Source organism: Anomaloglossus baeobatrachus, chromosome 4, assembly GCF_048569485.1.
Source record: "Anomaloglossus baeobatrachus isolate aAnoBae1 chromosome 4, aAnoBae1.hap1, whole genome shotgun sequence".
Taxonomy (NCBI): domain Eukaryota; kingdom Metazoa; phylum Chordata; class Amphibia; order Anura; family Aromobatidae; genus Anomaloglossus; species Anomaloglossus baeobatrachus.
The window spans coordinates 523,881,688-523,908,841 of NC_134356.1; the positions used below are offsets into that span (position 1 = coordinate 523,881,688).

At 50.3% G+C, this 27,154-nt stretch overlaps 1 protein-coding gene across 4 annotated transcripts in view; it reads right to left on the reverse strand.

The window, feature by feature from the left end:
* PRC1 (protein regulator of cytokinesis 1) overlaps positions 1 to 27,154 on the reverse strand; it is a 149,976-nt gene that overhangs the window by 59,991 nt on the left and 62,831 nt on the right. For all 4 annotated transcript variants that reach the window (XM_075345898.1, XM_075345900.1, XM_075345899.1 and 1 more), the window contains exons 4-9: positions 17,257 to 17,490; positions 16,978 to 17,148; positions 15,801 to 15,950; positions 10,828 to 10,975; positions 10,581 to 10,717; positions 3,510 to 3,605 (exon numbers count right to left, since the gene is read on the reverse strand). In XM_075345898.1, the coding sequence (XP_075202013.1) occupies positions 3,510 to 3,605; positions 10,581 to 10,717; positions 10,828 to 10,975; positions 15,801 to 15,950; positions 16,978 to 17,148; positions 17,257 to 17,490 (936 nt within the window). The remainder of the gene's footprint in view (positions 1 to 3,509; positions 3,606 to 10,580; positions 10,718 to 10,827; positions 10,976 to 15,800; positions 15,951 to 16,977; positions 17,149 to 17,256; positions 17,491 to 27,154) is intronic.

The window sequence follows — 27,154 nt, forward strand, 5'->3', positions numbered from 1 at the left end:
CAGCTTGAGACAAAAAATAAGTCATCATTTAGCCATAGATCCCGAAATGAGACCGCTACAGGTCACTGGATATGGCGCTATAATTGTGCCACTTTTTTCGAACAGACTTCAAAGTGGAGAGGGAGAAGGGGTTAAACCCGCGCAATCCGCCAGTAATACAGAAGGAGATGTTGATAAATTAAACAATCTTTTATTCCATGGGTCTACGCGTTTCAAGGTCTATGACCTCTTCTTCAGGACCAGTAAATCAACATTGAGTGTTGATTTACTGGTCCTGAAGAGGTCATAGACCTTGAAACGCGTAGACCCATGGAATAAAAGATTGTTTAATTTATCAACATCTCCTTCTGTATTACTGGCGGATTGCGCGGGTTTAACCCCTTCTCCCTCTCCACTTTGAAGTCTGAAACACGTGGGGCCGCAGAAGCCGCCATTATCTCATGCTATCTGTGGTGGTTGTGACCTCTCACAACCTCAATCGGTGAGTGCATTTACCATATGCTAACTGTGTGTTTAATCTGGTAAAACCCTATCAGCGCTTCTCTTTTCTAGCTTTTGTACTTTTTTCGAACAAACGGCTGATTTTTTTTTTTTTTTAACACCTTAGATAAAAGTAAACCTATGCATGTTTTGCGTCTATGAACTCGCACCGACCTGAGGCATCACAGTGACATCAGTTTTACCATATAGTGAACACAGTGAATAAAAGCTCAAATAATTGCTTCATCTAATAACATATCACAATTTCATAAAAAAATTGAACAATTGGTTGTCTTCCGTTTAAATACTGTTAGGCTATGTGCGCACTAGGCCGTTTTACCCCGGATTTGCTGCGGAAATTTCTTGAGAAATGTCTGCAATCTTTGTGCAGACATTTCCCAGCAAATCCTATGAGAAAAAAAAAAATAGCTGTGCGCACGCTGCAGATTTTTCTCAAGAAATTTCCTTGAGAAGATTTTCTTGAGAAAATTTCTTGAGAAAATGAGCAGGTCAATTCTTTTCCGCAGGTACCTGCGGATTTCTGCAGTACATTCTGCAAAATCCGCAGGGAACAACCTGCGGGAAAATCGCGGCTAATCCGCGGCAAATCCGCATGCGGATTTACCGCGGATTTTTTCCGGAGGTCCGGAAATCTTCCACTCCCAGAAGTTTCTCAAGAAATTTTCTTGAGAAAATTCACATTTCTAGTGCGCACAAAGCCTTATAAAATAACTTTGTAGATTCATATATAAAGAATGTGATTAGAAAATTAATGTAAAGTCACCATTTCCCCTCCCCTCTCCAACTCCCTTATTATTGTGTTGACTGTTGAGAATTTATTGTCAATATGATGTAATATATGACACATTTTGCTAATAAAAATTTTATGGTTTAAAAAAAATAAATAAAAAGCTCAAAAACAATAGTGCTGTTGCACTTTTTTTTTGCAATTTTTCCAGTACACTATACGGTAAAACGTATGGTTTCGTTTAAAAGTACAGCTTGTTCCACAAAAAATGAGCCCTCACATGACCATATTGACTGAAAAATAAAAAAAAATTAAGTGTCTCGGAAGAATGGCGAAAAAACCCCCAAAAAACAAAGCGAAAAATTGGCCAGTTGTGAGGGGGTTAAGTTAGTTGAGTGATTGTTAATTAATTAAATGAGACCTGGTTCTAAGCACAAACTTTCCTATATAGAGACAAAGCTAAGGGGAAGGCACTTGTGCAGATTTTATTGAAGTGCCAGATTTTTAAAAGTGCCATCCAGTTAAACAGCGAAGGAGACAGGCAAGCCATGCAAGACAATCCAACAAACTTGTTCCTAGTTGATTTGTGTAGTAAAAAGTTTTCACCATATGCATTTATCATTTATGTGCTAGCTACTGCAATTCCTCATGTCTACCGCCCTTTCTTACACTCTGTGCACTCCATCTATATTAGTCCCGCTCTCCTCCCCTCTCCCATGTACAGCTCTTCTGCTCTTTTCACATTCTTATACACAGATCAATTCACTCCCACCACACAACTAAAGAGACTCTCATAATTCACCTAACCATCTTCTCACTCGCTCTATTCTCCTTCTCTTAGTTAAAGGAGATATGGCCCCTAAGGCTACTTTCACACATCCGGTTTGAGCCGTGCGGCTCAATCCGGCTGTGAAACCTATGCACCGGATGCGGTGAAAACACCGCATCCTTTGCATAAGTTTTTACATGCGGCCCGTCCGTTTTTTTCCGGTTGCGTCACGCTACTGAGCATGCGCAGTGGAAGAAACCGCATCCGGCGGCCATAGGCATGCATTGAAAAATGCGCCGCAGCCGCCGGATGCGGCGCAATTTGTTTTTTTTGCCGGAGCAAAAACGTTGCAGGCAACGTTCCATCCGGCCGCGGCATCGGCTAAATCTGCCGCATGCGGCAAAAACCGGACCGAACGCAAGCCCATGCGGCACAATACGGCACTAATGTAAGTCTATGCAAAAAAAAAACCCACAACCGGCGGCAAAAAAACGGTTGCGGTTTTTCTGCAGAGCGCCGTATTGTGCCGCAGAGCAAAAAACGGATGTGTGAAAGTAGCCTAACCGAAGCCCCTTTTTGTAACAGTAAGTTTAATTCCTTCCCTGCTACAGTCACAAACCCTACAAATCTCATTAATACTCTTGGCATGGCTTCTGTCTCCTTTAACTGTGCCCTCTGGAACTCATGGTCAGCTGGTAAACGCTTCTACATCCATCACTTTTTTCGTTTCAAATTCTCTTAGCCTCCTGTCTCTTACGGAGACCTGGATCCAGCAGTTGGACACAACCGCCGATGTTCTCTCATATGGTGGCCCACAATTTTGACATCCCGCCAGACCTGAGGGCAAACCAGGTGGAGGTGTTAGTCTGCTGCCTTCAACAAATTGTGCTCTCCAGATATGCCTTCTGTACTCTTATTTATCTTCCCTTGTTTTGAGGTCCACAAAGTCACTTTACTGGCCCTTCTCCCTGCGAGTGGCCTTGTATCACCCTCTGGTTCCCCAGTCAGTTCCTTGATCACTTTGCCACCTGGCTTTCTCAGTTTCTGGCCTGTGACATCCCTATTGATCCCCCTCTTCATATGCTGCTCATCTTTTCATCTTTAACCTCCTCTCTTGGCCTTTCACAACTTACTAACCCCTCCTACGCATGAAGGCGGGAATACGCTGGACCTGGGTCTTCTCCCAGATCTGCTCAGTGCATGATTTTACTAACTCCCTTCTCCCACTCTGTGACCACAACCTTCTTTCAATCTTTGTGAAGAACTGTGAATCCACTCAGGACTTAATCTCTAAACTTCTGGAACGCTTGGTCCAGTCCAGTCTAATCCGCTATTTCTCAGATAATTGACTTCTTGATTCTTTAAAAGCTATAATGAATGATGCTGAGGCCCAGGGAGGAGAAAAAAAAAAAAAAAAAGAAAAGGAAAGTGTTTTTTGTGTTAAAGAAAAAAAAAAGTTTCACTCCAAACTAATACAGATATAAAAGAAATACAAATGTAGGTTTTACTAACTTTTGGGAGCATTTTCTGTAATTTTGCCCTCTGCTTTTCTTCTTTTAGGAGGTTTCCTCCCCGATTTGTGAACCTGTTGGGGTCTGTTGCCTTTTTCTAAATAAAAAAATAAATAAAATTAAAATATGTATATATCTCATATAAAACAAACCAGAAAAATATCAAAGCGATACAAAGTTTGGGGCTACATACAAATGATGTGAAAACACTGTTCCGTGAGAGAAAGTCACTCAATGTCCACCTTAAAAGCTACATCAACGAATATTAAAGTGAACCTGTCAGGTGCACTATGCACCCACAACCACGAACAGTTCTGGGTGAATATTGCTAATCCCTGTCTGTCTGCATACACTAGCATAGATAAAGAGATCTTTAGAAAGAAGGGAATTTTGTTACTTACCGTAAATTCCTTTTCTTCTAGCTCTTATTGGGAGACCCAGACGATTGGGGTATAGCTACTGCCTCCGGAGGCCACACAAAGCACTACACTAAAAAGTGCAAGGCCCCTCCCCTTCTGGCTATACCCCCCCGTGGTATCACGGGTTCTCCAGTTTTAGTGCCAAAGCAAGAAGGAGGAAAGCCAATAACTGGTTTAAACAAATTAACTCCGAGTAACATCGGAGAACTGAAAAACCGTTCAACATGAACAACATGTGTACCCGCAAACAACAAAAACATCCCGAAGGACGACAGGGCGGGTGCTGGGTCTCCCAATAAGAGCTAGAAGAAAAGGAATTTACGGTAAGTAACAAAATTCCCTTCTTCAGCGCTCTATTGGGAGACCCAGACGATTGGGACGTCCAAAAGCTGTCCCTGGGTGGGTAAAGAAATACCTCATGTTAGGGCTGCAAAACAGCCCTCCCCTACGGGGGTGTCACTGCCGCCTGCAGGACTCTTCTACCTAAGCTGGCATCCGCCGAAGCATAGGTATGCACCTGATAATGCTTGGTGAAAGTGTGCAGACTGGACCAGGTAGCTGCCTGGCACACTTGTTGAGCCGAAGCCTGGTGTCGTAATGCCCAGGACGCACCCACGGCTCTGGTTGAGTGGGCTTTAAGCCCTGAAGGAACCGGAAGCCCCGCAGAACGGTAGGCCTCTAGAATTGGTTCTTTGATCCATCGAGTCAGGGTGGCTTTAGAAGCCTGCAACCCCTTGCGCGGACCAGCGACAAGGACAAAAAATGCATCGGAACGGCGCATGGGCGCCGTGCGGGAAATGTAGATTCTGAGTGCTCTCACCAGATCTAACAAACGTAAGTCCTTTTCATACCGGTGAACCGGATGAGGACAAAAAGAAGGCAAGGATATATCCTGATTAAGATGAAATGAGGATACGACCTTAGGGAGAAACTCCGGAATGGGGCGCAGCACTACCTTGTCCTGGTGGAACACCAGGAAGTGAGCCTTGGATGACAGAGCTGCCAGCTCAGACACTCGCCGAAGCGATGTGATCGCAACGAGAAACGCCACCTTCTGTGACAGGCGAGAAAGGAAACTTCCTTCAGAGGCTCGAAAGGCGGCTTCTGGAGAGCAACTAATACCCTGTTGAGATCCCATGGATCTAACGGCCGCTTGTACGGGGGTACGATATGACAGACCCCCTGTAGGAACGTGCGCACCTTAGAAAGACGTGCTAGACGCTTCTGAAAAAAACACGGATAGTGCCGAGACTTCCCCCTTAAGGGAGCCGAGCGACAAGCCCTTTTCTAACCCCGAGTGCAGGAAGGAAAGAAAAGTAGGCAATGCAAATGGCCAGGGAGACACTCCCTGAGCCGAGCACCAGGTTAAGAAAATCTTCCACGTTCTGTGGTAGATCTTAGCAGAGGTGTACTTCCTAGCCTGTTTCATGGTGGCAACGACCCCTTGGGATAATCCTGAAGACGCTAGGATCCAGGACTCAATGGCCACACAGTCAGGTTCAGGGCCGCAGAATTCCGATGGAAAAACGGCCCTTGGGAAAGTAAGTCTGGCCGGCCTGGTAGTGACCACGGTCGGCCGACCGTGAGATGCCACAGATCCGGGTACCACGATCTCCTCGGCCAGTCTGGTGCGACGAGTATGACGCGGCTGCAATCGGATCTGATTTTTTGCGCAGTACTCTGGGCAAGAGTGCCAGAGGTGGAAACACATATGTGAGCCGGAACTGCGACCAATCTTGCACTAAGGCGTCTGCCGCCAGAGCTCTGTGATCGCGCGATCGTGCCATAAATGCCGGGACCTTGTTGTTGTGCCGAGACGCCATTAGGTCGACGTCCGGCACCCCCCAGCGGCGACAGATTTCCTGAAACACGTCCGGGTGAAGGGACCATTCCCCTGCGTCCATACCCTGGCGACTGAGGAAGTCTGCTTCCCAGTTTTCTACGCCCGGGATGTGAACTGCGGATATGGTGGATGCTGTGTCCTCCACCCACATGAGGATTCGCCGGACTTCCTGGAAGGCTTGCCGACTGCGCGTCCCTCCTTGGTGGTTGATGTATGCCACCGCTGTGGAGTTGTCCGACTGGATTCGGAACTGCCCTCTGTCTAGCCGCTGCTGGAAAGCTAGTAGGGTAAGATACCCTGCCCCGATTTCCAGAACATTGATCTGAAGGGTGGACTCCTGCTGAGTCCACGTCCCCTGAGCCCTGTGGCGGAGACAAACTGCTCCCCACCCTGACAGACTCGTATCTGTCGTGACCACTGCCCAGGATGGGGGTAGGAAGGATCTTCACTGACAATGAGGTGGGAATAAGCCACCATTGCAGAGAGTCCTTGACCGTCTGGGAAAGGGAGACTTTCCTGTCCAGGGAGGTTGACTGCCCGTCCCATTGGCGGAGAATGTCCCCTTGCAGTTGGCGCAGATGAAACTGCGCAAAGGGAACTGCCTCCATGGCTGCCACCATCTTCCCTAGGAAGTGCATGAGGCGCCTTAAGGGATGCGACTGGCCTTGAAGGAGAGACTGCACCTCTGTTTGCAGTGAACGCTGCTTGTTCAGCGGAAGCTTCACTATCGCTGATAGAGTGTGAAACTCCATGCCGAGATACGTTCGTGATTGAGTCGGTGACAGATTTGACCTTGCCAAATTGATGATCCACCCGAAAGTCTGGAGAGTCTCCAGCGTAACATTCAGGCTGCGTTGTCATGCCTCGAGGGAGGGTGCTTTGACGAGTAGATCGTCCAAGTAAGGGATCACCGGGTGTCCCTGAGAGTGCAAGACTGCTACCACTGCTGCCATGACCTTGGTGAACACCCGTGGAGCTGTCGCCAGACCGAATGGCAGAGCTACGAACTGAAGATGGTCGTCTCCTATCACAAAACGTAGAAAACGTTGGTGCTCCGTAGCAATTGGCACGTGGAGATAGGCATCTTTGATGTCTGTTGAGGCAAGGAAGTCTCCTCGAGACATTGAAGTAATGACGGATCGGAGGGATTCCATCCGGAACCGCCTGGCGTTCGCATGCTTGTTGAGCAGTTTTAGGTCCAGAACAGGACGGAAGGAGCCGTCCTTTTTTGGAGCCACAAAGAGATTGGAGTACAAACCCTCGCCCTCGTTCCTGAGGGGGGACAGGGATCACCACTCCATCTGCTCTTAGAGCGTCCACCGCCTGCAGCAGGGCATCTGCTCGGTGGGGAGGTGGGGCCGTTCTGAAGAATGGAGTCGGAGGACGAGAACAGAACACTGTCCTGTGCACGTGAGCACAATGTCCGTCACCCACCGGTCTGTGACCTGTGGCAGCTAAATGTCGCCAAAGGCGGGGGAGTCTGCCATCAACCGCGGATGCGGAGAGAGAGAGCTGAGAGTCATGAGGAGACCGCCTTGGTAGCGGTTCCTCCGGCTGCCTTCCTTGGGCGTGATTGAGCCCGGCCGGAATCTGAGCCCGTCTGAGGTTTTGTAGCCCTTTTGCACGAGGACAATTGGGACCTGCCCGAGCATGGGAAGGACCGAAACCTCGACTGTACTTTTAGGACAGCATGAATAGGGTAAGTCGCAGTGCAGACATTTCGGGGTTACGGACGCCTCTGCGGTACAGATGTACATGTGCTCAAGGCCAGCTGCGCAAGAACAGCTGAAAAGGTTAGGTTGCCTATACGGCTGTGAATGCCGGAGCAACCGACACGCCGATAGCCTCCTAGACAGATTTCAACCAGAGTCCATCTGTCTGTGAATGGCATCTTTAAGTGAAGCCCCATCTCCAGTGCAACTATGGCTCTAGACGCAAGCCTGGAGATTGGAGAATCCACCTTTGGACCCTGGGTCCAGCGCTTGACCACGTCAGGGGAAAAGGGATAACGTGTATCTTAAAAACTTTTGGAGAAGACGCTTATCTGGTAAGCGTGGTGTTTCTGGACTGCTTCTCTGAAGTCAGCGTGGCCAGAAAAATACTCAATATCCGTTTGAGATACTGAAAAGGGACTTCTCCTGCTGGGAAGCCGACTCCTCCACTGGGGGAGCTGAGGGAGAAAGATCCAACCTTCCATTGATGGACGCTATAGGATCATTCCGTATGGCGTTACCATCCGGTGTATCCGGATTGATAGCGATGTCAGGATCAAAGTCCTGGAGAGCTGCCTTATCATACAGAGAGTCCTCCTGGGACCCCCCCCGTTCCAAATGAGGTTGGTCAGGAAGATTGCCCATGGCCTGTCTGGACTGCAAGTCTCTATCTTATGACAATATATCTGTCGAAACTGCAACTCCGTCCCTGTCCTTGGACAGGGATGACAGGTGGTTTCTTTGGCCACGACTAGTAGAGACCCCGGCAGACGAAGTGCTAGAGACCCCGGCAGACGAAGTGCTACAGGGGAGCATGCACACAATGGGACGGTGTCATGAACAGCATCCCATGTAGTAAAAACAGCACTGAAAATCTGTGTTGCTTTTTTGCCGCTGCCGACTAGCCATCTAGAAGTATATAGCCAAGATTGGTGACCATACAGTGCAATGTATAGCATACAAGCATAAAGTACAAATGAACACTGCAGCACAAGCAATACAAGCAGCATAGAAGCCTGTGCCCTGGCACCTCTGCTCTTCTGCTGCTGTAGACTAGTCATCTAGGGGAATATAGCCCAGAAGAGTGACCATACAGTGCAATGTATAGCATACAAGCACAAGTACAAATGCACACTGCAGCCCATGCAATACAAGCAGCATAGAGAAAAAAAAAAAAAAAAAAAACCTGTGCCCCAGCACCCTTGGTTTTCTGCTGCTGTAGTCTAGCCATTCCAGGAGAATATAGCTAAGACTAGCGACTGTACAGTGCAATGTATAGCATACAAGCATAAACACAAATGAACACTTCAGTACGTGCAATACAAGCAGCCTAGAAAGCCTGTGCCTTAGCACACCTGCTTTCCTGCTGCTGATGTGTCGCTCTCCAAGCGGGCATATAGCGACCTATGCAGTTAAAATACACATGTACACACTGCAGTATATATTGGGGTCAGCACTATGTGTGCCGCTTATCGCCCGCCTATAAGCGGGTGTATGGTCGCCACCGTCCTGCCTGGTTGCCGAAAGTCCGAGCTCGGACTGCAGTAATGGCTGCCGGCGTCTTCCCCAGCTCGTGTGAGGAGGGGCGGGCCGTGGGCGTGCCCCAAGTCAGAGCGGGAATCCGGCGTCCGACAGTGTGCAGTGAGAGGGCTGGAGCATGTAAATAAGGCTCCAGCCCTCGGCGCTGCTGATTGCTCAGCGTCTGTCCCCTTCCCTGAGTGACAGGGAGGGGGCGGGAACGAAGCGGCACTAGGCCGCAGAAGCCGGGGACTGGATTTATAAGCTCTGCCGCCGTAAAAGCGCGGTCGGCGCCCAGTCCCCGGCGAACTACAAGTCCCAGCCGCGCCGCCGCTCCCGGAGCGTCCGGCGCGGTAGTTCCCAATACACAAAGTCACTCAGCAAAGCTGCAGTGACTGTAACCCTTTACTGTCCCCGGCTCACTAGCACACCCAGCAAGTCTGGAGTGTGCTGTGCCTGTGTACGGGGACACAGAGTACCTGTAATGGTGCAGGGCCATGTCCCTGAACGGTACTCCAGCTCCGTATCCAGCAGGTTCAATGGGTCTGTGGATGGAGCCCGGCGTCAGAGCTTTGAGGCCGGCAGGATCCCACTTCCTCAGAGCCCCCCAGGGGGATGTGGAAGGAAAGCAGCATGTGGGCTCCAGCCTCCGTACCAGCAATAGGTACCTCAACCTTACAACACCATCAACGGGTGAGAAGGGAGCATGCTGGGGGCCCTATATGGGCCCTCTTTTCTTCCATCCGAAATAGTCAGCAGCTACTGCTGACTAAAATCTGTGGAGCTATGCATGGATGTCTGACCTCCTTCGCACAAAGCTTGAAAACTGAGGAGCCCGTGGCAGCACGGGGGGTGTATAGGCTGAAGGGGAGGGGCTTTACACTTTTAGTGTAATACTTTGTGTGGCCTCCGGAGGCATAGCTATACACCCAATTGTCTGGGTCTCCCAATGGAGCGCCAAAGAAATCCTTTATTTTAAATAAAACTAACAAGCCTCGTTCACCATTTTATTAACCCCTCCCGCAGCAAAGCTCCGGCGTAATCCACACAGCTCCGGCATCCACAGCTCCGGCGTCCTGCACTGCTGACATCCAGCCGCGACTGTCACAGACACAGGCTGAATGCAGCAGACAGCAGAGGTAATTACCGGTCATTTCCCACGGCCGGTAATGTGAACTCACTGCCGACCGTGGGAAATGCAGTGATCTGTCATCTATCTATCCCTCTATCTATCCCTCTATCTATTCTTCTGTCTCTTTATCTATCTATCTATCTATCTATCTATCTACTATCTCAGAATTAAATGACTTTTTTTTTTTTCTTTCAATGTGCTTTATTGCATTGAATGCAATAAAGCACATCCCAACCCGCACGCGGCAAAACCGCGGCAATACCGCGAATAATACCGCGGTAAAACCGCATGCGGTTTTCGGGTGCGGTTTCCCGCGTTTTTTTACCGAGGGTGCGGTAATCTTTGAGGGCATGCGGAATTTTCTCAAGGAAATTTCATTTCCAAGTGCGCACAGAGCCTTAAGGGTTCAACAGTGCAAGCAGCATTAAACACCACAGAATTTACTTACATCCATCTCCAGAAAAAGGCGCCAATTCTCTTCCCATTTCTGGACTCCTTCAAACATTTCTTTGTGCGTCTCATAATATTGCTTGATGTGTTCGATTTCAGCATCATGAAGGCATAAGAGGTCTTCACTGTAGTCCTCTAAGAGGAAACAATTAAATTTCAATTACTTTCTGCCAGTAATTAGACTAAACCAAAACTAAAGAATAGGTTTCAGAAGCTGTGGAAAATAATAAGGTAAATGACCTCACCGTCATAAAATGGAGCAAAGGCTTGCCTTTGTTCATTGCTATAAAAACATTTATCCCAGAAGGATCGCAGCTCGGTTCTAATTACTTCAATAACATTTTTAATATTCTGCAGTTTCAGCTCTTGGAGACGATCAACTTCATCTTGTAACTGGAAAAAGCACAACCGGGTTAAATCTTATCTGTACGGGACAAGAAGGGAATTTTGTTTACTTACCGTAAATTCCTTTTCTTCTAGCTCCTATTGGGAGACCCACACAATTGGGTGTATAGCTTCTGCCTCCGGAGGCCACACAAAGTATTACACTTAAAAGTGTAAACCCCTCCCCTCTGCCTATACACCCTCCCCGTGCATCACGGGCTCCTCAGTTTTGGTGCAAAAGCAGGAAGGAGGAAACTTATAAATTGGTCTAAGGTAAATTCAATCCGAAGGATGTTCGGAGAACTGAAACCATGAACCCAGAACAATTCAACATGAACAACATGTGTACACAAAAGAACAACAGCCCGAAGGGAACAGGGGCGGGTGCTGGGTCTCCCAATAGGAGCTAGAAGAAAAGGAATTTACGGTAAGTAAACAAAATTCCCTTCTTCTTTGTCGCTCCATTGGGAGACCCAGACAATTGGGACGTCCAAAAGCAGCCCCTGGGTGGGTAAAAGAATACCTCGGTAATAGAGCCGTAAACTAACGCATCCGCCGCCAGAGCTCTGTGATCCAGAGACCGAGCCATGAATGCCGGGACTTTGTTGTTGTGCCGTGACGCCATGAGATCGACGTCCGGCGTTCCCCAGCGGCGACAGATCTCTCGAAACACTTCTGGGTGTAGAGACCATTCCCCCGCATCCATGCCCTGACGACTGAGAAAATCTGCTTCCCAGTTTTCTACGCCCGGGATGTGAACTGCGGAGATGGTGGAGGCTGTGGCTTCCACCCACTGCAGAATCTGCCGGACTTCCTGGAAGGCTTGACGACTGCGAGTGCCGCCTTGGTGGTTGATGTATGCGACGGCAGTGGCGTTGTCCGACTGGATACGAATCTGCCTGCCCTCCAGCCACCGATGGAAAGCCAATAGGGCTAGATACACTGCCCTTATCTCCAGAACATTGATCTGAAGGGAAGACTATCGGAGTCCAGGTTCCCTGAGCTCTGTGGTGGAGAAAAGCCGCTCCCCACCCTGACAGGCTCGCGTCCGTGGTGACCACAGCCCAGGTTGGGGGTAGGAAGGATTTTCCCTGCGATAGAGAATTGGGAAGGAGCCACCACTGAAGAGACGTCTTGGTTGCAAGGGACAGAGAGACTTTCCTGTCGAGGGAAGCCGACCTCCTGTCCCATTTCCGGAGAATGTCCCATTGGAGTGGCCGCAGATTGAATTGCGCGAACGGCACTGCCTCCATCGCTGCCACCATCTTCCCCAGGAAGTGCATGAGGCGCCTTAAGGGGTGTGACTGACCCCGAAGAAGAGATTGCACCCCTGCCTGCAGAGAAAGCTGTTTGTCTCGCGGTAGCTTGACTACCGCTGTTTGTGTATGAAACTCCATCCCGAGGTAAGTCAGTGATTGGGTCGGTGTCAACTTGGATTTCGGGAAGTTGATGATCCACCCCAACTGCTGCAGAGTCGCCAGAGCGACGGTAAGGCTGTGTTGAAACGCCACCCGAGAAGGGGCCCTGACTAGGAGATCGTCTAAGTAGGGAATCACCGAGTGGCCCTGAGAGTGTAGGACCGCCACAACGGATGCCATGACTTTGGTGAAAACCCGTGGGGCTGTCGCCAGGCCGAAAGGCAATGCCACGAACTGAAGGTGTTCGTCCCCGATGGCGAAACGCAAGAAGCGTTGATGCTCGGGTGCGATCGGCACGTGGAGATAAGCATCCTTGATGTCGATCGATACTAGGAAGTCTCCTTGTGACATCGAGGCGATGACCGAGCGGAGAGATTCCATCCGAAACAGTCTGGTTCTCACATGTCTGTTGAGTAGCTTGAGGTCCAGAACGGGACGGAATGATCCGTCCTTTTTTGGCACCACGAACAAGTTGGAGTAAAAGCCGCGACCACGTTCCTGAAGGGGAACGGGGATCACAACTCCTTCTGTCTTCAGAGCGTCCACTGCCTGAAAAAGTGCGTCGGCCTGAGCGGGGGGCGGAGAGGTTCTGAAGAAACGAGCCGCAGGACGAGAGCTGAACTCTATCCTGTAACCGTGAGACAGAATGTCTCTCACCCATCGGTCTTGAACATGTGGCCACCAGGCGTCGCCAAAGCGGGAGAGCCTGCCACCGACCGAGGATGCGGCTAGGGGATGCCGAGAGTCATGAGGAGGCCGCCTTGGAGGCAGTGCCTCCTGCGGCCTTTTGGGGGCGTGACTTGGACCGCCATGCATAGGAGTTCCTCTGGCCTTTCTGCGGCCTGCTGGACGAAGAGGATTGGGGCTTGGCGGAGGGACAAAAGGACCGAAACCTCGATTGTATTTTTCGTTGCTGAAGTCTCTTAGGTTTGGATTGGGGTAAGGAGGAGTCCTTTCCCTTGGATTCCTTAATAATCTCATCCAATCGTTCGCCAAACAAGCGGTCGCCAGAAAACGGCAAACCGGTTAAGAACCTCTGTCTGCCTTCCATTCGCGCAGCCACATGGCCCTGTGGACTGCCACAGAGTTAGCGGATGCCACAGCTGTACGGCCAGCAGAGTCTAGGACTGCGTTCATGGCGTAGGAAGAAAAAGCTGACGCTTGAGACGTCAAAGACGCAACTTGCGGAGCAGAATTACGTGTGACAGCATTAATCTCGGCCAGACAAGCCGAGATAGCTTGGAGTGCCCACACGGCTGCAAAAGCCGGGGCAAAAGACGCGCCCGTGGCCTCATAGATGGACTTCACCAGAAGCTCTATCTGCCGGTCAGTGGCATCCTTTAGCGATGAGCCATCTGCAACCGATACCACAGATCTAGCCGCCAATCTAGAGACTGGAGGATCCACCTTGGGACACTGAGCCCAACCCTTAACGACCTCGGAGGGGAAGGGGTAACGCGTGTCAGTGAGGCGCATAGTAAAGCGCTTGTCCGGAACCGTTCTGGGCTTCTGGACAGCATCTCTGAAGTTAGAGTGATCGAAAAACGTTTGGGGAACCTAAACTGGTGTTTCTCCTGCTGAGACGCCGACTCCTCTACAGTAGGAGGCGGGGGAAAGAGATCCAACACCTGATTGATGGAGGAGATAAGATCATTCACTAAGGCGTCCCCTTCAGGTGTATCAAGGTTAAGGGCGACGTCAGGGTCAGAGCCCTGAGCTGCGACGTCCGCCTCGTCCTCCAGAGAGTCCTCAAGCTGGGAACCCGAGCAGCGTGAAGAAGTCGGGGAAGATTCCCAGCGAGCCCGCTTAGCCTGTCTAGGACTGTGGTCCGGGCAGGAGTCCTCCACGTGAGACCTAGGGCCCAACCTGGGAGCGCGCTGCGGCGCGGACCGAGAGGGGCCTGGAGGCGACGATCCAACAGGGGCCGGGGCCTGTGTAAGGACCGGTCTGGACTGCAAAGCTTCTAGCAGCTTGGCAGACCACTTGCCCATAGACTGAGCCATGGATTGTGAAAGTGACTCAGAGAGTTTCTCAGCAAAAGAGGCAAACTCTGTCCCTGCCGCCTGGACAGGGGGAGCAGGGGGGTCTACATGAGCCGAGGGGCCCACTAGTGACCGAGGCTCCGGCTGAGCAAGCGAAGCAGGTGTCGAGCATTGCTCACAGTGAGGGTAGGTGGAACCCGCAGGTAACATAGCCCCACAAGAGGTACAGGCCGCAAAAAAACCCTGTGCCTTAACAGCTTTGCTCCTTGTGGACGACATGCTGTTGTCTCCTAGGAGAATGATCACTGAGGGTATATGGGCAAAAAAAGGGTATACAGCCCGACCGAACAGAATATATATATATATAAATACGTATCTATTCCGGCACCCTAGCGGGACCAGCACTGGGTGACCGGTGTGGCTTACCGACCGCTAAAAAGCGGAGTGTGTGTCCTCCAGATTCCCTGCCTTAGGTCCCCCGGAGCTGCAGAGCTCTTCACTGAGAATCCTCCACCGGCAGAATGCCAAAAAAAATGGCTGCCAGAGCTCTCAGGGGAGGAGTGGAGCCGTGGGCGGCGCCAGGAAAGTGCGGGAATCTGGGGTCCCCACAGTGATCAGTGAGGGGGGAGGAAACATGCAGGATGGTCCGGCCCTCACATCCGACGTCAGGTCGGCTGTCCCGCCCTTACCCCTGACAGGCAGGCCCGGGGGCGGGATTTTTGCGACTAGGCCGCAATGAAGCCGGGGACTAAATTTGAGACCGCGCCCGACAAGCAGGCACGGTCGGCGCGGAAGTCCGCCGGCCTTCTCAATTCAGCAGCTGCCGCAGCGTCCGGGAAGAAGGTGCGCTCCCTGCACAGTCCCCTATGGGGACACAGAGTACCTTAGAGTTGCAGGGCCCGGTCCCTGAGGTTGAATAGACTCCGGTCCGGCAGATTCCCACAGGGGCTGCGGAGGGAGCACGGTCCCAGTAAATGGATGACCGCTCAGGATCCCACTTCTCCCAGAGCCGCTAAGGGATGGTGAAGGAGACGGCATGAGGCTCCGGCCTTTGTACCCACAATGGGTACCTCAACCTTAACACCGCCGACGTAGTGGGGTGAGAAGGGAACATGCCGGGGGCCCCGTGGGGGCCCTCTTTTCTTCCAACCGACATAACTAATATGAAAATGCATGAGTGGATGTGTGCCTCCTTCCACACAAAGCATAAAACGGAGGAGCCCGTGATCCACGGGAGGGTGTATAAGCAGAGGGGAGGGGTTACACTTTTTTAAGTGTAATACTTTGTGTGGCCTACGGAGGCAGAAGCTATACACCCAATTGTCTGGGTCTCCCAATGGAGCGACAAAGAAAAAAATCATTTTACATATTTGGTGCATCAGGAATTATTAACCTGATGCACCCAAAACATTTTTTAGAAGACGTAATTCTTACCGCTTTTATGGTTTTTCCTTTCGATCCGGTCATGTGGATTGAAAAAGCCTCCCTTTCCTCTTCAGGTATCTGAAGTCTTTCCCATAATTCAGCTATTTTAGCCCGCAGTTCCTCACATAGGAACTTATTTTGTCTGATCCGTTCCTCCAACTGCAAAGAAGACATTGTTACCATAAGACCATGACTTGCCACAAAAATGGTAGTTGGAGTTAAAGGGAACCAAACATCAGGATTTTGGTATATAAAAAGGTGCAGCCAGTGCAGTACTGGCACTATCGGGCACATTGTGTACATACCATTAGTGGGCAGCTCGGATGTTTAGGCTGTGAAATCCAAGTTTATGAAGTTTGAAAATTCATCCACTTTTTGACTGACAGTTGCACCTCTGCTGATAATATCCGGGCGGGTTATGCACATGATTCCCGCTCCCCCCGCCCCCACTCGCCTGTTCCTCCCTCTCCCTGGCTGTATGCAAATTTCTCTATTCAGAAACACAGCGTCAGAGTTGGTGCCTGGGCATAGCGCTCATCTCCGGCGCCCTGTTTCTGAAGCCCGCATTACCTAGTCTTGTGCCCGAGAGGGCAGCGCATGCACCCCCGCTTCTTCAGATCTCGTTGTGACCGCGGGAGTGCACGCTGTCACAACAGGACTGGAGAACAGCTGATCTTACCCCGATTAGCTGCAGCTATGATATCGTCTGCTGCAGCTAATCGGGGTAAGATCAGCTGTTCTCCAGTCCTGTTGTGACCACCCGCGGTCACAAGATCTCAAGAAGCGAGGGCGCATACGTTGCCCTCTCAGGCAGAAGACTAGGTAATGCGGGCTTCAGAAACATGGCACCGGAGATAAGCGCTATGCACAGGTGCCAGCTCTGACGCCATGTTTCTGATTAGAGAAATTTGCATACAGCCAAAGAGAGGGAGGAACAGGCGGCGGCGGGGGGCGGGAATAACGTGGATAACCCGCCCGGATATTATCTGGAGAGGTGCAACTGTCAGTCAAAAAGTGGATGGATTTTCAAACTTCATAAACTTGGATTTCAAAGCTTAAACACCCGAGCTGCCCACTAATGGTATGTACACAATGTGCCCGATAGTGCCAGTACTGCACTGGCTGCACCTTATATACCAAAACCCTGATGTTTGGTTCCCTTTAAAAAAAGAAATTAAGTTCCGACCTGAAAAAGTAGCTGATGCAAGGCTGTGATATTTTCCTTTGAGAGACAGAAGGCCTCCTCTTCTTCACACACCACATCCCTCTCGAAGCTTGTGTCAGGTAAATGATCCAGTTCCTCCATACATACAATTATTTGTTTCTTGGTTTTCACAAATTCGGCTTCACGTAAATCCTATAGTATCAGGGAGTTAAAATAAGGATACGAATACAACAACCCAGAATGTGCTACATATATAAAGATTTACATATTCGAACGTTGGTATAAAATATCTGGATGAACCTTTTCTGCAGAAAGTGCAGCCAAATGTCTCCTGAACTGATCCAGCTCGTCAAGACTTGGCACGCGGTGGCCATCTATGTAGAAGGGCGGCGTGCACAGGATATCGCACATGGTTTGATCGCGCTGTTTTAACTGTTTCAGCTCCTGCATCCTTTCCTTTTTTTGTTTCAGCATGACTTCTACACGTGTGCGCAAATCCTTCTCCATCTGCAAGATAGTGATGTCATCCTCTTCCTAAAAAACAAAGAGAACCCAGGACTCAACATCAATTCAACACTATAATTACTTTTTATTTTAGAAAGCAAAACAACAGGTAAAAAAAAGTGAACGTTGATGCGCAGCTGGCCCTCACAGCTGGTGCAATAAATCGGGCATCATGTTAAACATAATAATAACTAAAAATGTACATATACTAGTAATAACAATGGTGTCCTGATCTGGAGATAGCCGTCCCGGTAGCTCGATTTCCGGCTAGAGTTTGAGACAGCACTGATAATACAGCTCTGGCAAAAATTAAGAGACCACTGCAAAATTTTCAGTTTTTCTGATTTTTCTCTTTATAGGTATATTTTTGAGTAAAGAAGGGAATTTTGTTACTTACCGTAAATTCCTTTTCTTCTAGCTCCAATTGGGAGACCCAGACGATTGGGTGTATAGCTACTGCCTCCGGAGGCCACACAAAGTATTACACTAAAAAGTGTAAGGCCCCTCCCCTTCTGCATATACACCCCCCGTGGGATCACGGGCTGCTTCAGTTTTAGTGCAAAAGCAAGAAGGAGGAAAGCCAATAATTGGTTAAACAATTCAATCCGAAGGAACATCGGAGAACTGAAACCATTCAACATGAACAACATGTGTACCCGAACAACCAAAAAACCCGAAGGAACAGGGGCGGGTGCTGGGTCTCCCAATTGGAGCTAGAAGAAAAGGAATTTTCGGTAAGTAACAAAATTCCCTTCTTCTTCGGCGCTCCATTGGGAGACCCAGACGATTGGGACGTCCAAAAGCAGTCCCTGGGTGGGTAAATTAATACCTCAAGTTTGGACTGTAAAAACAGCCCTTCCCTACATGGAGGCAACCGCCGCCTGCAGGACTCTTCTACTTAGGCTGGCATCCGCCTAAGCGTAGGCATGCACCTGATAACGCTTGGTGAAGGTGTGCAGACTCGCCCAGGTAGCCGCCTGGCACACCTGCTGAGCCGTAGCCTGGTGCCATAATGTCCAGGACGCACCCACGGCTCTGGTAGAATGGGCCTTCAGCCCTGATGGAACCGGAAGCCCAGCAAAACGGTAGGCTTCAAGAATTGGTTCCTTGATCCATCGAGCCAGGGTGGATTTGGAAGCCTGCGACCCTTTGCGCTGACCAGCGACAAGTACAAAGAGTGCATCCGAGCGGCGCAGGGGCGCCGTGCGGGAAATGTAGATTCTGAGCGCTCTCATCAGATCCAACAAATGCAAATCCAATTCATATCGATGAACTGGATGAGGACAAAAGGAATGTAAGGAGATATCCTGACTGAGATGAAAAGGGGGATACCACCTTAGGGAGAAACCCCGGAATCAGGCGCAGCACTACCTTGTCTTGGTGAAACACCAGGAAGGGAGCTTTGGATGACCGCGCTGCTAGCTCGGACACTCTCTGACGAGACGTGACCGCTACCAAAAAGGCCACTTTCTGTGAAAATCGAGAAAGTGAAACATCCCTCAGAGGCTCGAAGGGCGGCTCCTGGAGAGCAATTAGTACCCTGTTCAGATCCCATGGGTCTAACGGCCTCTTGTACGGAGGGACAATGTGACAAACCCCCTGCAGGAACGTGCGTACCTGAGGAAGTCGTACTATGCGCTTCTGAAAGAATACAGACAGCGCTGGGACTCGTCCGTTAAGGGAGCCGAGCGACAAACCTTTTCCCAAACCAGATTGCAGGAAGGAAGGAAAAGTAGGCAATGCAAATGTCCAGGGAGACCCTCCCTGAGCAGAGCCCTAAGATAAGAATATCTTCCACGTCTTGTGGTAGATCTTGGCAGACGTCGGCTTCCTAGCCCGTCTCATGGTGACAATGACGTCTTGAGATAATCCTGAAGACGCTAGGATCCAGGACTCAATGGCCACACAGTCAGGTTCAGGGCTGTAGAATTCAGATGGAAAAAACGGCCCTTGGGACAGTAAGTCTGGCCGGTCTGGTAGTCCCCACGGTCTGCCGACCGTGAGATGCCACAGATGCAGGTACCACGACCTCCTCGGCCAGTCTGGGGCGACGAGGATGGCGCGGCGGCAATCGGAGCTGATCTTGCGTAGCCCTCTGGGCAACAGTGCCAGAGAGGGAAACACATAGGGTAGCTGGAACTGCGACCAATCCTGAACTAAGGCGCCTGCCGCCAGAGCTCTTTGATCGTGAGACCGCGCCATGAAAATCTGGCCCTTGTTGTTGTGCCGAGACGCCAGTAGGTCGACGTCCGGCCTCCCCCAGCGGCTACAGATTTCTTGAAACCCGTCCGGGTGCAGAGACCATTCCCCTGCGTCCATGCCCTGGCGACTGAGGAAGTCTGCTTCCCAGTTTTCTACGCCCGGGATGTGAACTGCGGATATGGTGTATGCTCTGTCTGCCACCCACATCAGAATCCGCCGGACTTCCTGGGAGGCTTGCCGACTGTGTGTTCCGCCTTGGTGGTTGATGTATGCCACCGCTGCGAAATTGTCCGACTGAATTCGGATCTGTTTGCCGTCCAGCCTCTGCTGGAAGGTTTGCAGGACAAGATACCCTGCCCAGATTTCCAGAACATTGATCTGAAGGGTGGACTCCTCTGAAGAGAGTCCTTGCCCGTCTGAGAAAGGGGTACGTTCCTGTCTAGGGACGTCGACTTCCCATCCCATTGGCGAAGAATGTCCTATAGAAGTGGACGCAGATGAAACTGCTCGAAAGGGACTGCCTCTGCATGAGGCGTCTTAAGGGGTGTGACTGGCCTTGAAGGAGAGACTGCACCCCCGTCTGTAGTGAACGCTGTATATTCCGCGTGAGCTGCACTATCGCTGAGAGAGTGTGAAGCTCCATGCCAAGATATGTCAGCGATTGGGTCGGTGTCAGATTTAACTTTGAAAAGTTTATGATCCACCCGAAACTCTGGAGAGACTCCAGCGCCACGTTCAGGCTGTGTTGGCATGCCTCTTGAGAGGGTGCCTTGACAAGTAGATCGTCCAAGTAAGGGATCACAGAGTGACCCTGAGAGTGCAGGACTACTCCCACTGCTGCCATGAACTGGTGAAAAGCCGTGGGGCTGTCGCCAGACCGAAGGGCAGGGCTACGAACTGAAGATGCACGTCTTCAATAACGAAACGTAGCCAACACCGGTGCTCTGGAGCAATCGGCACGTGGAGATAAGCATCCTGATGTCTTTGACGCTAGGAAATCTCCTTGAGACATTGAGGCAATGACGGAGCGGAGGGATTTCATCCGGAACCGCCTGGTTTTCAAGTGCTTGTTGAGCAGGTTTAGGTCCAAAACGGAACGGAAAAAGCCGTCGTCTTTTGGTACCACAACCAGATTGGAGTAAAAACCTTATCTTGTTCCTGAGGAGGAACAGGGATTACCACTCCTTCTGCCTGCAGAAGAGCATCGGCTCGGTCGGGAGGTGAGGAAGTTCTGAAGATCTAGTCGGAGGACGAGAACAGAACTCTATCCTGTACACGTGAGACAAAATGTCTCTCACCCACCGGTCTTTGACCTGTGGCAGCTAAATGTCGCCAAAGCGGGAGAGTCTGCCACCGACCGCGGATGCGGAGAGAGAGGGCTGAACGTCATGAGGAAACCGCCTTGGTAGCGGTTCCTCCGGCTGCCTTCCTTGGGCGTGATTGAGCCTGTCAGGAATCTGCGCTTCTCTGAGCCTTTTGAGTCCTTTTGGACGAGGACAATTGGGACCTGCCCGAGCCTGGGAAGGACCGAAACCTCGACTGTCCCTTCCTCTGTTGTGTTGTTTGATCTGGGCTGGTGTAAGGAAGAGTCCTTACCCTTGGACTGTTTAATGATTTCATTCAATCGCTCACCAAACAGTCTGTCACCAGATAATGGCAAACTGGTTAAGCACTTTTTTGGAAGCAGAATCTGCTTTCCATTCGCTCAACCACAAGGCTCAGCGTAAAACCACGGAGTCGGCGGACGCCACTGACGTACGGCTCGTAGTGCAGGACAGCATTAATAGCGTAAGTCGCAATGCAGACATTGCGAGGTTAAGGACACCATCTGCGGCACAGATGTACATGTGACAGTGTCCACGTGCGCAAGACCAGCTGAAATAGCTTGGAATGCCCATACGGCTGCGAATGCCGGAGCAACCGACACGCCGATAGCTTCATAGACAGAGTTCAACCAGAGGACCATCTGTCTGTCCATGGCATCTTTAAGTGAAGTCCCATCTTCCACTGTAACTATGGATCTAGCCGCAAGCCTGGAGATTGGGGGATCCACCTTTGGGCACTGTGTCCAGCGCTTGACCACGTCAGGGAGAAAAAAGGATAACGTGTATCCTTAATACGATTGGAGAACGCTTATCTGGATAAGTGTGGTGTTTCCGGATTGCTTCTCTGAAGTCAGAGTGGCCAGAAAAGTACTCAAAATACGCTTGAGATACTGAAAAGGGATTTCCCCTGCTGTGAAGCTGACTCCTCCACCGGAGGAGCTGAGGGAGAAATATCCAACATTCCCTTGATGGACGCTAGGAGATCATTCACTATGGCGTCACCATCCGGAGTATCCGGATTGAGAGCGGTCTCAGGATCAGAGTCCTGATCAGCTACGTCTGCCTCATCATACAGAGAGTCCTCCTGCTGGGACCCTAACCAGTGATGAAGCCGAGTGCCGCTCCCAGCGAGCTCGCTTAGACTGTCTGGGACTGACGTCCGTGTCAGAGCCTGCGCCCTGGGATGCATGGGACCCCCCCCGGAGAACTGATTTGTTCCAAATGAGGGCGGCCAGGGAGCATTGTATCAACATTGCCCATGGTCCGTCTGGACTGCAAAGTCTCTAAGATGTTAGACACAGTCACAGACAATCTATCAGCCGAAACTGCAACTCCGTCCCTGTCCCTGGACAGGGTTCACAGGTGGTTCCTTTGGCCACCTCTAGCAGAGACCCCGGCTGACCAATTGCTACAGGGGAGCATTGCACACAATGGGGACAGTGGAACCTGCCGTGTGGAACAGTATCACATGCAGTACAAGCAGCATAGAAAGCCTGTGCCTTGGCACCCTTTCTTTTTTGCTGCTGTTGTCTAGCCATCTAGAAGCATTAGCCAAGAATAGCGACCGTACAGTGCAATGTATAGCATACAAGCAGAAAGTACAAATGAACACTTCAGCACATGCAGTACAAGCAGCATAGAAAGCCTGTGCCTTAGCACCCTTGCTTTTTTGCTGCTGTTGTCCAGCCATCTAGGAGTATATAGCCAAGAATAGCGACCGTACAGTGCAGTGTATAGCATACCAGCATAAAGTACAAATGAACACTTCAGCACATGCAATACAAGCAGCCTAGAAAGCCTGTGCCTTAGCACCCTTGCTTTTTGCTGCTGTAGTCTAGCCGTCTAGGCATAAAGTACAAATGGCATTAGTGGGGTCAGCACTTCAGGTGCTGCTTACCGCCCGCACAAAGGCGGGTGTGTGGTCGCCCGAATCCTGTGACTGGTTGCCCAGAGCTTGTCTCCCTTCTCCAGCCCAGACGGCGTGCAGGAATGGCTGCCGGCGTCTTGTGAAGAGGGGCGGGCCGTGGGCGTGCCCCAGACAAGAGCGGGAAACTGGCGTCCCAGTGTGTCCAGTGAAGGGGGCTGGAGAATGCAAAGCAGACTCCAGCTCTCGGCGCTGACTTTCTGTACAGCGTCCCGCCCCTCCCCTGACTGGCAGGGCTAGGGGCGGGAACGAAGCGAAAACTAGGCCGCAAAGCCGGGGACTCGAGTAATAAGCGCGGCCGTCCTATGTGCACGGCCAGCGCGGAAGTCCCCGGCGCACCACAAGTCCCAGCCGCGCCACAGTGTAAAACACCCCGCAGCGGCCGGCGCGGCAGTTTCTAACACATAAATTCACTCAGCTAAGCTGCAGTGAATAATAGCACAAGCGCTCCGCGCTGTTGTCCCCGGCGCACTAGCACTCCCAGCACTGCTGGTGTGTGTGTGCGCGATGTGTACGGGGACACAGAGTACGTTAATGTAGCAGGGCCCTGTCCCTGACGATACCCAGCTCCATATCCAGCAGGTTCTCCGGGTCTGTGGATGGAGCTCGGTCTCAGTGCCTGGAGACCGGTAAGATCCCACTTCACCCAGAGCCCCGAGGGGGGATGGGGAAGGAAAACAGCATGTGGGCTTCAGCCTCCGTACCCGCAATGGGTACCTCAACCTTAACAAACACCCGACAAAAGTGGGGTGAGAAGGGAGCATGCTGGGGGCCCTAGTATGGGCCCTCTTTTCTTCCATCCGACATAGTCAGCAGCTGCTGCTGACTAAAAACAGTGGAGCTATGCGTGGATGTCTGACCTCCTTCGCACAAAGCATAAAACTGAAGCAGCCCGTGATCCCACGGGGGGTGTATATGCAGAAGGGGAGGGGCCTTACACTTTTTAGTGTAATACTTTGTGTGGCCTCCGGAGGCAGTAGCTATACACCCAATCGTCTGGGTCTCCCAATGGAGCGCCGAAGAAATGTAAATTGTTCTCTTATTCTATAAACTACTGACAACATGTCTCTGAATTTCCAAACAATACATTTTGTATTTATTTTCTGAAAATGAGAAATGGTCAAAATAACAAAACAATGCATTGCATTATTTGAGGTCAGAAAGCAAAGAAAACAAGATCATAATCATTTAGAAACAACAATACTAATGTTTTAACTCCGGAAGAGTTCAGAAGTCAATATTTTGTGGAATAACTATGATTTTAAATCACAGCTTTCATGCGTCTTGGCATGCTTTCCACCAGTCTTTCACACTGCTTTTGGGTGACCTTATGCCACTCCTGATGCAAAAACGTAAGAAGTTCTTCTTTGTTTGATGGATTATGACTATCCATCTTCCTCTTGATTACATTCCAGAGGTTTTCAATAGGGCTCAGGTCTGGAGATTGAGCTGGCCATGACAGTGACCTACAAAAGAAATGGTAAATACCAGCTGGGGTGAAGTGCACGGCAAGAACAGTTCGTAACAGGCTCCTAGAGGCAGGGATCAAGTCACGTAAAGCTAAAAAAAAGCCTTTCATCAATGAGAAGCAAAAGGAGAGCCAGGCTCAAGTTTGCCAAAGACCATAAAAGGACTGGAGTAAGGTAATCTTCTCTGATGAGTGATTTTCAGCTTTGCCCAACACCTGGTCGTTTAATGGTTAGAAGGAGACCTGGAGAGGCGTACAAGCCACAGTGTCTTGCACCCACTGAGATTTGGTGGAGGATCGGTGATGATCTGGAGATGCTTCAGCAAGGCTGGAATTGAGCAGATTAAACTTTGCAAAGGACAAATGACTCAAGCCGCATACAAGGTTATCCTGGAAAAAAAAAGTTACTTCCTTCTGCTCAGGGAATTTCCCAAACTCTGATTACTGTTTTTTCCAGCAGGACAATGCGCCATGCCACACAGCAAGGTCAATAAATGTGTGGATAAAGGACCACCACATCAAACCCTGTCATGGCCAGCCCAATCCCCAGACCTGAACCCCATTGAAAACCTCTGGAATGTAATAAAAAAAAAAGATGGGTAGTCATAAGCCAGCAAAGAAGAACTGCTTCAATTTTTGCACCAGACGTGGCATTAGGTCACCCAAACGCAGTGTGAAAGACTGGTAGAAAGCATGCCAAGACGCATGAAAGTTGTGATTTAAATAAAAAAAAAAAAAAGTTATTCCACAAAATATTGATTTCTTCCCGAGTTAAAACATTAGTATTGTTGTTTCTATGTTTTCTTTGCATTATTTGAGGTCTGAAAGCAATGCATTTTTTTGTTATTTTGACCAATACTCATTTTCAGAAAATACAAAATGTATTGCTTCGAAATTCGAAGACATGTCAGTAGTTTACATAATAAAAAAAACAATTTACATTTTACTCAAAAATATACCTATAGAGAAAAATCAGAAAAACTGACAATTTTGCAGTGGTCTCTGAATTTTTGCCAGAGGTGTAGGTCATAGAAAGATTTCTTGTGTGTGAATGAGGCTGGTGCCTGGCTCAGTATGTGCGTAGCTCAGTACGGTGCCTAAGCCAGGTCTGTACTCTGCCTATGCAGCCATGCTGACCGAGAAGGTTGGCCAGCCCCTTCACACACAAGAACCTTTCTCCTGTGTCTACCAAAAGCATAAAGTGGAGAGGCGTGCACTCAACAAAAGGTACCTACAGAATAGGACATCTTTGATAACACAAGTTTAATATACCTTCAAAAACTGGACGTTTTGGCTCCACGGACATGCAAGTATTTTTAATAATGGATGCGAAACATAACCAAGATTAAAATATCATGATACAGATAGTTAGCTATGCATTTAGGGATGTAGAACACTGGTTATTCAGGACTAAGGGTGTAACGCACCAAAAAGCGTGGAGCCAGATCTTCGAATTTTAACGCGCCCAGGAAGAGACATTCTGTACTGCGAACATCAAAGTCATTACACATGTGGGTGAGCTAGCCTTTTCTATATGCTCTACAAATTTTATATATCGTATATACTAGAAGCCGACTTTTTCAGCACTTTGTTTTTTGCTGAAAAAAAAAAATAGTGTCCTCATACACGCTTCTTGCATAGACCCCTCGATCTTGGTCGATACACGGGGCCAACACTACCGTCAGCGCTTTACTTTAGTTGAATGATTTGCGGCGCCAAAAATCATTCAACTGAAATAAAAACGCTGATGGTGAGAGAAAGAGCGTGTGAAAGAGAGCGCGAGAAAAAGAGAGAACAACGGTATACCAGGGGACAAGAAGAGACCAGTATGAGGACATTACTAGTGGATGGGCACATTACATTTCTTCAGCGCTCTATTGGGAGACCCAGACGATTGGGGTATAGCTACTGCCCTCCGGAGGCCACACAAAGCACTACACCAAAAGTGCAAGGCCCCTCCCCTTCTGGCTATACCCCCCCGTGGTATCACGGGTACTCCAGTTTTAGCTTTGTGTGCGAAGGAGGTCAGACATTCCATGCATAGCTCCACAGATTTTAGTCAGCAGTAGCTGCTGACTATGTCGGATGGAAGAAAAGAGGGCCCATATAGGGCCCCCAGCATGCTCCCTTCTCACCCCTGGATGGTGTTGTAAGGTTGAGGTACCTATTGCTGGTACAGGGCTGGAGCCTCACATGCTGTTTTCCTTCCACATCCCCTTGGGGGCTCTGTGGAAGTGGGATCCTGCCGGCCTCAAAGCTCTGACGCCGGGCTCCATCCACAGACCCATAGCACCTGGTGGATGCCGAGCAGGAGTACCATCAGGGACCGGGCCCTGCATCATACAGGTACTCTGTGTCCCCGGCAGGCACAGACACACTCCGGGCTGGCTGGGTGTTGTAGTGCGCCGGGGACCGTACACTGAGCTGGTGTTCCTACAGTTATCTGGGGGACTTTGTGTTCTGGGAACGCAGCGCCGACCCTCACTGGACCGGGCGGCGCTGCTGTGACTTGTGGTGCGCCGGGGATACGCCGACCGCGCTTTTACGGCGGCGGCGTTTATAACTCTAGTCCCCGGCTTTTGGGCCTAGGACGCCGGCAGCTCCGATCGTTCCCGCCCCCACCCTGTCAATCAGGGTAGGGGAGAGACGCTGTTTCACGGCAGCGACGAGGGCTGGAGCCTGATTTACATGCTCCAGCCCTCTCACTAGGCACAGAGGGAAGCAGGCTTCCCGCTCTTGGTCAGGAACGCCCAGGGCCCGCCCCCCTTCCTCTCT